At 41.8% G+C, this 11,388-nt stretch overlaps 1 protein-coding gene across 1 annotated transcript; it reads right to left on the bottom strand.

Moving 5' to 3' along the window:
• Positions 1-4,212: 4,212 nt before the first annotated feature.
• On the bottom strand, positions 4,213-6,149 carry LOC128724355 (uncharacterized). Its single transcript, XM_053818081.1, is given in 5 exon segments — positions 4,213-4,275; positions 4,378-4,607; positions 4,643-5,599; positions 5,667-5,937; positions 6,069-6,149. Coding segments are annotated over 5 exon segments (1,602 nt in total).
• Between the last annotated feature and the right edge of the window lie 5,239 nt (positions 6,150-11,388).

The following is an 11,388-nucleotide window of genomic DNA, read 5'->3' on the forward strand; positions in this document are numbered from 1 at the left end:
CCTCACATAAACCCGTAGTAATGTTTGCTCTGTACGAAGTAAATAGCTTAGGTTTTGTTATTCAAATTTAGCAAAATGTTGTTGATGATGGTATCGTTCATTGTTGTTGGCACTCATTCAATTTCTGATGATACCCAATTTGTATTTATTCTAGGCTTTTGTGGATTCTAAGGATTTGTTTAAGATTGTTTTCGATTGGCGATGTGGAAGATGTATTCAACGGTAAAAACTGTGAATTTTTTAAACATGCTGCAAATTTTGGCCGTGGGTTGAGATGAGATGGTCATACTAAATGTTGTAAAATTTATTAGCAAACTTCGGTCAACTTCTACTGCGGGCGTGAAAGAGATAGTTACTGCACAGAAAATTTTGAAAAGTTGATTGTACTTAGATGTCGTTACTTTTGAAGATAAACGGTACTGTATTGGAGAAGAAAAGTTCAGATATTCGATGTTTTGAATGGGGATTAAAAACTTATAATAGCCATGATAGCTTTCTTAAAAGCTGGTATCGCGGTGTCGTACTCTACTCATGCGTAGAAGATGGTTAACGTAGAACCGAGGTCATTTTTAAAGAATTGATCTTTATTATCCAAGAGCTACCCACCCAACATACCCTTTCTGCGAGGGCTTAAGTATATGGAGCTCTAATAACGTGCCTTAGGCAGCCCAACATATCCTCTCCTCGCGGTTGCGCGACGTTTCAACCGTTTTATGTTGATACATACATTTGTCTAGTCTCTCTTCAGGACTAGTTACAAATTTTCAGCTTACGATTATTCAAGATTTACTGTTTTTCGTTTTCGGGTGTGTGGCCGCTACAGGTCACAGGTGCTCTCCGTGCTGGCAGCTGCATTTTAGTCCGGCGTCAGCGGTAGAGGATCGTCCTCGTGCACGTGCAGCTGTGGTAGAGGGGCAGCTTCTTGATGACGTCGCCCTCGCTGCTGGTCACGTCGTGCCTTTTGAAGCATGTTGCGCCTTATGCGGTGCTTCTCTGTGTGGGCGGCTAGCAAATGCGGTGTCACCCCGTCGGTTTGGTGACGTCGACGTCGTGGCTCTTGCAGGTTGTCTGGAGTTATCGCTGAGCTGTCTCCTCGATGGAGGAAACGATGATGGATGGCATCCTATCTCGGAAGAATCTGGGTCCTGAGAGCGCCTGCGACATATGATAGTTCATTGGTCCTGCCACAGCGTCGTGGTTACGTCACGTTCTCTCCGGCACACGACAGAGGTGGGGATTGCTCCTCATGCTGCTTGTACTTTTCACCAGCATCACGCTTCTTCCTGTACCAGGAAGCATATCGGCACAAAACCGGCTATGACAACAGCTGTCTCGTATCTGGCAGGTTGGAATATGCTGGTCCCTACGATGGCTGTTTGGACTACTGTCAGAATACCATCCTCTCTTCTGAGGACTACTGTCGGAATGTAATCCTCTCACCAAGGACTCTTCCAATTTACAGGTTTCGTTGTTTCGCTTATTTGCTTTATTGGGCCTCCTGTTATTCTGGATCGGAGATCTGCACAGTGACATCCTGTGCACACCCATTCATTAATATAATCAGAATGTTCTACCATTCATAGTAAAGTACAGATATTTAAGTCCTATATTCCTGGATTGGAAAATTTGAGTGATATAAGTATAGGAAGGTAGGGAATCAGATTACCAAGCCAATGCACGTTGGGCATTTACCGGGATAAAAGTCCGAAAACCTAAATCAGATTTCCGATAAACTTAGATAGGTAAGATTTTGCTCAAAATGAAGCACAAAATAACAAAAAAAACATTTTTGTGGGATTGTATTTCGAAAACTAAAAGATTTGCAGATATAAAATGACACATTTTTCTTAGCTAAATTATTTAGATTGAGAAACCATGTTAATGTGCATCGAAAATTCGATTATGGTTTTAGGGCTTTTATCCCGGAAAATGCCCAACGTGCGATATTTTACTGTAAAGGAATTAATCCGAATACTGGCATGAAAGGAAGCCTTTGCTGGGGCAGAGGCTTTTCTGTGCTCCTTTAACTCTCCTCCAGGGTTTAGGAAAAACAATGGGCAGGGGACCGTTGTTTTTCCTAAACCCTTGTTTCTGTTTGTTTTAAGCACTTAAAAAAATAGCAAAGAAACACTGGGAAGGGATTGGAGAGGGGTTTAAGAAACACAGGGAACCTTCAATGATGCAACGCTAAAAATCACTCTCGAAATTGGCAAAGGGCACAGTCACCTTTTTAGGACCAGGAAAAACTCACTTTTTGATCAAGCCTCACGGAATTATTCACTGTCACATTTATCTGTTCGGAGTCCGTAAGCAAGCTCGGGGTTGTAAAAATTAGTTAGACTTAAAATAAAGGTTGTCTGGAACACTGTTATACACCGTATGCAACTTAGTCTGCTGCCGTATGTCGAACTAGCCACCTGCGCACCCTGTTGCATGAAAAACGACACGCTCGGTGGTGTGCGTATGCTGCGACAGAATGAGTGACAAATGGGTACGAAAAACAGTTACGAGAGCTTTTCCCGGGAGATACGCGAGAATGAGCGAAAGATCGCTCCCATAGCCTAAGACTGAAAGGAAGATTAAAAAATAATTAATGGACACAGACGTATTTTTTTTAAACTTGCATTGGTGATTTATTTGGAGATTTAATGTTGGTAACAATTTTTTTGGCACCACGGCGGCTGTCGCTGAGCCTCGTTCTGTCCGGCTTCTTGTTCTAAATCTTCTTTGTACTTGGCCCCGCGTTCTGCCTCTTCCTTGTCTTCGGCCTCTTATAAATCCAAGTTGTCCACGGCCCCATAGTCCTCGGCCTCTTGTGACTCATTCTGGTTTGCGAAACGAAGCTCCTTCAGGTGCACGTATCGCGCGCACCTGAATTTCCGTCCAACGGTCATCTGGGGACGCAGACCATTGCGTAACGAGTAAATGAAAGCTTTGCAGTGGAGGAAACCTATTACGCAGCCTGCTATCGAAAATTATGAGATTTGAAGTGTGTGGCTCGGGACGCCATGGAGGAAAGGGAGAACGGTTAGAAGGTTAGAACGGTTCTTTTTTTCAACAAATTTTCGCTTCACTGCGAATGCCAATTAACTTTAACCTGTCACTCTGGCGTTTACAATTGATACTGAGTTTTTCCTCAGCCGATCGGCGGTTTAAATACCTGGCGACGCTGTCGGAATCTAAGCACACATACACTTGCATTTTCTTCGATTGCCTTCAAAGTAAGTATTCCATACGGTGTTATTCTCCCTTTCGTCTCCAGTTTAAGTCTTAAACTATGAAAATACCTACAGTCTAAACCTCAAACGTAACTAAAAACTAATCAAAAAATTCACCCTTAAAAAGATCCCAGATCAGCGCAAAAGTTGAGTTACGGGAGGTGAGTTGGAGACGCATGAGACTAGTTTTGAAGCGATCACTTATCCAACGGGCATATGCAGACTTATCCCTGCATCTATATGCAGACCCCTACCATCTTCAGAAACCTGTTCTGGATTCTCTGCACCACTTGGATATCCGCTTTGGAACAATTACCAAACAGATGATAGGTTCATTTTCATCAAAACGGATACCAGACCATGGTTGAACTTAATCCAATGGGATCGAAAGGTATGAAACCAAAAAAACTAATAAAAAAGGAATATCCCTAGACTAAAATAATATGAAAAATTGACCTAAGTCGGACAAATCCTACATCTTAGTATCACTCCGTGCTCGGAGAGTACCTAATATTATGTAACTACTTTAACGATATCTTGAGATAACCTACAACTTCCTCATACATGGTTTAAGATGATAAAGATGTTTTTTTTAGTTTTATAGTCGTACTTTTTTTGAAGCCGCCTCCCATTAATTCGTTGTAACTTTGATTTCTGCTGTTGCTATATGATATCTGCTGTGGTGATATGATTCTGATCACCTGTGATCATCTGTGGTGATAATTCTGACTACAACCCTTTTGCGATGCAAAGAAAATATCAATTAGAATAAATTATTTGAACGAGAAGAGAAAAATGAAAAATATTAAATATAAAGAGAAGGCAAATAGCATAGCTTAGGTATCATCTGAAAAACGTGTTCACTTGTAGATATATTCCATTTTGACCATCACGAGGACGAAACGGCTCGCTTAGAAGGCTTGACTGAAATGCAGGTTGCCCAACACGGCAAAAAAAAACTGCCAGTTAAAAATTGCCAGTTTTAACTGCGCTGTTAAAAGAGGTCGTCCCACGAAATTATACTGCCACCTCGATCCGGAGTTGTGATGGAAGCATCCTTAAAACGGGAAAGGGGAAAATAGATTTAGGATTGAAGAGTATGAAGAAGCGGAAAGAGAGCAAGATAAGAGGGGATATTAGAGGACAGTTGGGTTTGGACATGAGGATGGGTGAGAGATCGCGAAGGTAACTTGACTGGAACCAGCTTACACTTGATTCCAGTCCAGGATACTTCCATGTGCCTAGTTGGCGAATTTTCGATAATTTTATAAATATTTAAGTCAGTTGAAGATGTCTTTGCGATAGAGTTATCTTCAAAATTTAATTCGAAAAGCGCCATTTTGAACAAAAACCGGACCCTAACTATAGTGATAGGGAATAATGATGATGCTTTTACATCTTACATCTACATCTACATCTTTTACATTTTTTACATTTTACAAATTTAACTACATCATCATTTTTTGTTAGGAAAAACTGGTCTTTGAAATATGGTAGTAGGACAAAATCGGCGGCCACGTGTAAACCAATACCGTTTGTCTTCAAATATGGATATTTCGGAGCAATTAAATTGGTAGTCATGTAGATGGTGGCAATTTCACTTGATCTACCTGCCACTTGCTCCGCACACTTCTTGCCAGATCTAACCCAACGTTTGATCTGCTGTAAATGGCTTTCGAAGCAATATGCAGAAAAGTTATCAAGCGGTCCAAACATTGCAACCTCTCCAAACACGTGTTGGAGATTATGGACATTGCTGGTCATGTGGGAACGACCATAATATGTGCCGAAATCCTTAACAAATCGGGAAAGGAAATCTTTCACACGGGTCCAAAGGTGCTGGTAGTACGATGATGACAAAATCGTAACACCGCAAAAATAGAGCAGGAAGTGACTATAGCCTTGCGCATCATAAAAGTCCTTCAGAACCACAACACTTGCATAATGAAGGAAGGTCCTATATTCGGAAGCCTTCCAAAAAGCAACATACCGTACGCTTCTAAGCGTACGGTGAATTTCAGAAGGAAGCTGCACCTGTTTCAAAAAATTAGAAACAACTTCCTTTACTTCAGGGGACCACCGAGGATATCTTTCAAAATTGCCTTCGAGAAATCCTCGGAATATTTTTCGGGTAACCCCCAAATCAAATAAATGAAGTCGTTCACCAACAGGAACGTTTTTAATTAAATCGAACTGTAGAAGGTCTTCCAGTGGCGAACGCCATGATTTATGGTGGCCCGGACATACTCTTGACCGAAATCCTGCGTCCGTACGCAGGGGAGCATCCACGGCATCGAAAATAACCTTCTTACCCCGGGTGAAGTATTCTCCAACACATTAACACTTTAAACAGCCATGCATTCCAGTGAAGCTCGTCGTAGCTGTAAATTAAAAAAAAAATCGTTGAGTGATTGATCAAATAAGTGAGTTACATTTCATACTACTTACCTTTTATTAAAGCACGAGCTGGTGAGTCGGCGACAAAATTGCGAATGCTAAAATGCAACGTTTTATCGCCAACAATCAAGCCTTCCCAGTGAATTTCATTTGCTTCATCCACCAGCGGCCGCAAGAATTCTTCGATGCTTTCCGGTTTTGATGGTCCACTAAATGTGGCTACCGTCATAACCGGAAGCTTTGGCAACTCTACCACCTTTACAAGAATAGGCCAAAGCTGAGTTGGCCCACCCTTGTGTAGTGGCAGCCCGTCGATTGACACATCCAATGAGAAATGTGTCGCTTCAGGATTGAAGGTTTTAGAAAGAGTTAAAGGAGTAACATATTTGGTCAGGACTGATTTTAAGCCTCCGTACGAATAATCACCTCCTATGATAGCATTTCGTTCCTTAATTGGGTAGGTGTTCTAATCAAAGTCCGCGCATCTTTAGGAAGATCTAAATTCAGCTTCATCCGTAGGATGGCCAGCATCATATTGACCGCCGAACGGGGAAGTTGGTGCCAAATCGCAAGATATCGAAGACAATCTTTCAAATCCATTGTATCGAATATATTATATACACCGTCCCAAGCGACTGCTTCATCATCTTCCTCAATGCAGTCGTCCCCGTCCGGTAAAATGTCCTCGTGAACGTCGGTTTCATACGTTTCAATCCCACGGCTTTGATTTTCTTCCACTACTTGTATTCGTTTTGACCCTGGCTCTTCATGGAGGAATTCCTCTTCATCAGAAGACATATCTGTGAATGATTATGAACATGTTTAAGCATAACATTTTTTAAAGTGCGCACTATACTCGATAAAATACGGCATATTAGATCACTACATTTTAGTTAAACACACAGCATAAGGTCAGTCAAACCCAAAACCTTTTTAAATGCATGAGACTCCATAGACTGGCCTGATAAGTTTCTTAACACTCAATCAATACAAAAAAACAGAACACTTACCTATGATAGTTATATAAATTGTGCATTACACAATTCTATGACCAGCATCACACAGAATCCACAGAAGACGAAGATTGTACAGACACATCAATTAAATAGAAGACATTGTTAAAAAACATAATACAAAGTAACATTGAACACATTTCACACACAACTCACAAAACACTGTTTTCGATGTAAAAACATGTAAACTACAATTTTATTTTTCTTATTTGCACTGTTCCAAAACATTGACAGGCACATAAATTGTATTTCACTGCTATCCATCATTATTTCTATCTAGAGATGTTTTACAATATATATTTTCACTTTACACTTATTTTAAACACTTATTAACACTACTTTTGCAGGATATTGCAGGATAAAGCACTTTTGTCTATCACTATTGATACCTACCATGGGAACGATTATGCATTATTTGAGGTTTTTTTATATTTACTTAGCGAGAGAAACTTTGCGAACTTAGCGAGAGAAAGACAAAAAAGCAAAGAAAAAGAATCCGTATGACGACTGATCAGCTGGCGCGCGTCGAAGAATTCGGTAAAACGCACGCATGCGCAAAACCGCTTCGAGGCGAGCGCGTTATTGCATACATGCAAACCAAATCGGCCGAACAGTGAATTCATGACCCACACATGCTCAATTTCCAGTTCGGCTAGCGTTGTGAAAGCAAGAAGCAGATAGGACATAACTTCGGTCTCTTTCTGGCTACCACAGACCTTCGTCAAATTGTCTCATGGGATGCTTCTTAACACTTTGACTGCCGCATCAGCCACTATGTGGCTGACGGATTTTTTCGATTGGGCCACGTCAGCCACATAGTGGCTGAAACATTTCACATTGAAACAGACGAGTTACACGAGATAATTTTACTCTTTCTAAGAAAGTCAATTAAAATGAGTTTTTATGGTTTTTCTGTTCTTCAAATATCCGTAATTATGTGATATCATAATTAGTTAATTTATTCATCGTTTATTTTAGATGAACAATGTTAAAACACTCAGCGCAAAGTTGAGGTTGATCGGGACAGCTTGAACAATATGTAAACGATATTTTAACTGTTTTACGTGCTTTTCGACCGGTCCATATCTTGCCTATTATTGTAGCATCGTTTATATGCACGTCACATTTTTTTCCCTTTAGAGTCAATCCGTCAATGGCTAAAACATGATGTTCCTGTTGCGGTTCTTGTTGCTTGATTTTAGTTGTGTTTTTGACGAGTATTTGTAATAATTCAGAACCAATCATTCTTGAGAAGCAAGCTTGTAAGGTACCAAAATTTGTGCCTAATTAACCAATGAGTGGAGGATTAGGATAAATTTTTAGGTCTTACCAAAATTTACCCTGATCCTCCATTCATTGTGGTATTGGATATATTTATCCAAACTTTCTGAAATCCTCCTTGGAGACACTCCAGATTTCGAGTCGAGTACAGAATGGTAGTGTCGTCTGCATATAACGACAGCTGCGTCTGGTTATCCACGTCGGGAACATTCGACGTAAAACAATTGTAAAGGAGTGGTCCTTGGATACTCCTCTGTGGAACGCCAGCATAGCTGGCACAGGGGTCGGACATTGTTCCCCCTACATGAACAACTGACGTACGAGAACTCAGATAGGACTGAATGGTTCTGACTAAGAACGTCGAAAATTCTTGTACACGAAGCTTATGCAAAGAGCCATTGTGCCAAACGTTGTCAAAAGCTTTTTCGATGTCCAATAAGGCCATCGCAGTGGACTTTTCATCACGTTTATCGTCATTAGTCATTGGGTGGGGAAATACCACCCAGTTCCAGACATCTGTTAAAGATGCTGGTTAAGCAGCATCACATCACGTTAAAGATGTTGTCTGGTCCAGGAGCTTTAATTCCGGCACTGTACTTTATAAGTGTCCGGACCTCATCCAAGAAGGCCCGGTCAGTGTCGGGAAGAAAACATTGAGCCGATGCTAGCTTACGGATGCTGTTGCTAACAACAGCATCGTGTGGACTAGCCATCGTATCGCTCACTCGATGCGAGTGAGCAGAATTCTCAGCAAGTAGCTATTTTAATAACAATCGGGTTTATTTACAGTAATAAGTTACAACTAAGCCCTCTCTTACCCTTAAATTTCTTACCCGTGAAGGATTCAAGCTTAATGGGGGGTATATTCTGGAAGAATTTCGCTGTATGATGTTTTCTTCATGTTTCAATTTTGCGCAACGATCGTGGGAAAACGCTTACTACAGCATCAGTATCAGTCGTAGACGTTCCCGTGTTAGCGTACAGAGAACTCCAAGATGCTGGCTGCCGCCTCTTCCGCCGCCTTTAGTGTTGACGCAGACACGAGAGAAGTCCGCTGTCCTCGCATTCGCAGCTCACGACGGTACTCGTGATGGTGGTCGTTTCGGCGCTGTCCTGCAGTCTCAGCCCTTCGCGCCACTTCAGTCGGTGATGGCGGTGTCCTAGCTCGGCTGTAACGCATCAAGAGAGGTGTGCCGGGGTTGCGCAGCATGCGCATCCGACGCCGCCTCTCGTTGACACGCCGCCGCCGCTCCCGTTGACGATCGACGAGGAGCTGTGTTTCCCGCTGTGAAACAGGATGCACTGCCCTCATCTCGTTCAAACTCGGCTCCAATTTGACGGGCTCTGCAGCATGTGAGCTACCAGTGTCGCAGCCACCGTTTTAAAAATTGTGCTTTATTTTTAACAAAACACTCCCTTCCGAAACCAAGTACCCGTGAGGGATTAGTGAGGTTTTGAAGATCCATTGGTTGTATATTATTCTAGTTGATATTAGCTATTCTAGTTGATTTGTATTTAGGGAAACTTATCAGTCATGTCACATCGAATGATTGCCATTATGTGATTCTAGCTAAACAATTACTTTATATACTTCTCAGGCGCTACAACCGCTTATCGGTCTTGGCCTACCTCAAGAGAAACCGGAGCCTCTCGCGGTCGAGCGCCGTCGTCTGCGGGCTGGGTCGTCGGGTTCCATTCTAATAAAGTGACCAGCCCACCGGAGCCTGTGCGAGTCTAAGTCGCTCCACGACGGTGAAGCTTTTGTGTAGAAAATGGTCCTCGAGGTTTTCACTCCTTTGGTTGTAATTCGTGAAGTTCCATAAATTTCGTCTTGGGAAAGAGTACCTCTTGAAATAAATAATTTATATGGATCGATTCGCACTCGATGACAAACAAATGGATACGATCGTTTTACTCCCGATCCTATTGACCGCCGTATGATGAACGAGTTGTCGAATACATTCTATTTCTGAAAATCCTCAAATTATATTGAAAATGAGGATTGAGATGAAACAATGTGTCATACTTACATCCTGGTTTCCACATTTAATATTATAAGGCACGAATCTGCGTAGACCTGTACGTTGTTGTGCGTTGTTGCAGATCACCGTTTACATCATCCTAAAATATAGCTTTCCTGTTAGTATATACATTAGGCATTTGATGTAAGAATACACTTTTGTCTTCTGTATACTCCAGCTGGCACCACGTGGAGGTCGGAAAGTATTAGCTAACCAAAAACTAGATAAAAAGCATTAGTTATAAGCATAAAACTAAAGCGACAACCCATACTTAGTTCACATTAATAAGAGAGAGCAGAAAATGTGTTGGCATGTGTTCTACGAAAAGCATGCTCCGCTATGTATTGATTTAAATTTGTTCCTCTGTTGGTACCCTTTTTTCAAAAAAATCTTTGAGCCACCGCCAAAGATTTTCTACATTTTCAGTATGAATAAGTGAATCAGAAGGATTCACGAAGTTAGTTGAGTGGTTAAAAGCGACATGTTCGTATCCGTGCTGTTTCAGATGATTGTAACCACGCCAACAATCGGTTACAATTTTGGAGTCGATACGAACATGTTCGTTGATTATGCCGGTTAAAACTTCGGTATTTCTGTGCTCTACGAGCACCAGAAATATCTCCTTTGTTTCCCGACAAATGCCTCCCACCAACCACTCATTGGGGAAGGCATTCATGCGGCCCCGGTTGTACTTACGTGTCGAGATTTTGGTCTTCCAATCGGTGAATCATTGTTAATCTCCATCAGCAACTACATCCGTATTTCGCCGAAGTGCTTCAACACTGTGCGGGAGTTCACTTTTGCTTGTTTTGCTGCAGTTTTAGCCCCAATTCCGATTCTCCACATGTAGAGCAAAATCATTCCCTGTTTCAGGGAGTAGCGGGCGTCTTCGAAAAATGACTGTGAACGCACGGATCTTTCGGCGTTCTGGCAACCACGTTTTTCCCAAAACCACTTGCATCTGTAAAATAACTTTATATGTTACAACATATACACACGTAACCTATTTCTTTGTTCATTAGTGTGCACGTACTAAAGTTACACTAATAATTATTCTGCCTACCAAGTTTACTTACATGTCTCCGTTCCGAATTTCTGTTCTAAGGAGCATCGTTGCTTGGCACCGACTGTAGGTTTGGCTGCTCTCCAGGATGCTTTTGTCCATCAACCACAAAGGGAGTTGACGAGATCCGTAAAGTGGCTAAAGACTGTGGCAAAGGACTCACTTTCCATTATTTCGTGATCACTTGTGAACTTGATGGTGAATCTACGCTACTATCGCCGCTGTTAGGGTGCTGGTACAAACTGGATGCTGGAAGCACCGTCCCAGCTCTCTGTCTTCAAACCAATATTAGACAGGACAATCATCTTCCGGTCAAATCGGTTGTTCCTCGCTATCGATAATGAATGAAGAGGGAAAGCAGCTGAAATCCGAGACAAAGTTAGTGTCTCTCAGCT

Source organism: Anopheles nili, chromosome 3, assembly GCF_943737925.1.
Source record: "Anopheles nili chromosome 3, idAnoNiliSN_F5_01, whole genome shotgun sequence".
Classification (NCBI taxonomy): Eukaryota; Metazoa; Arthropoda; class Insecta; order Diptera; family Culicidae; genus Anopheles; species Anopheles nili.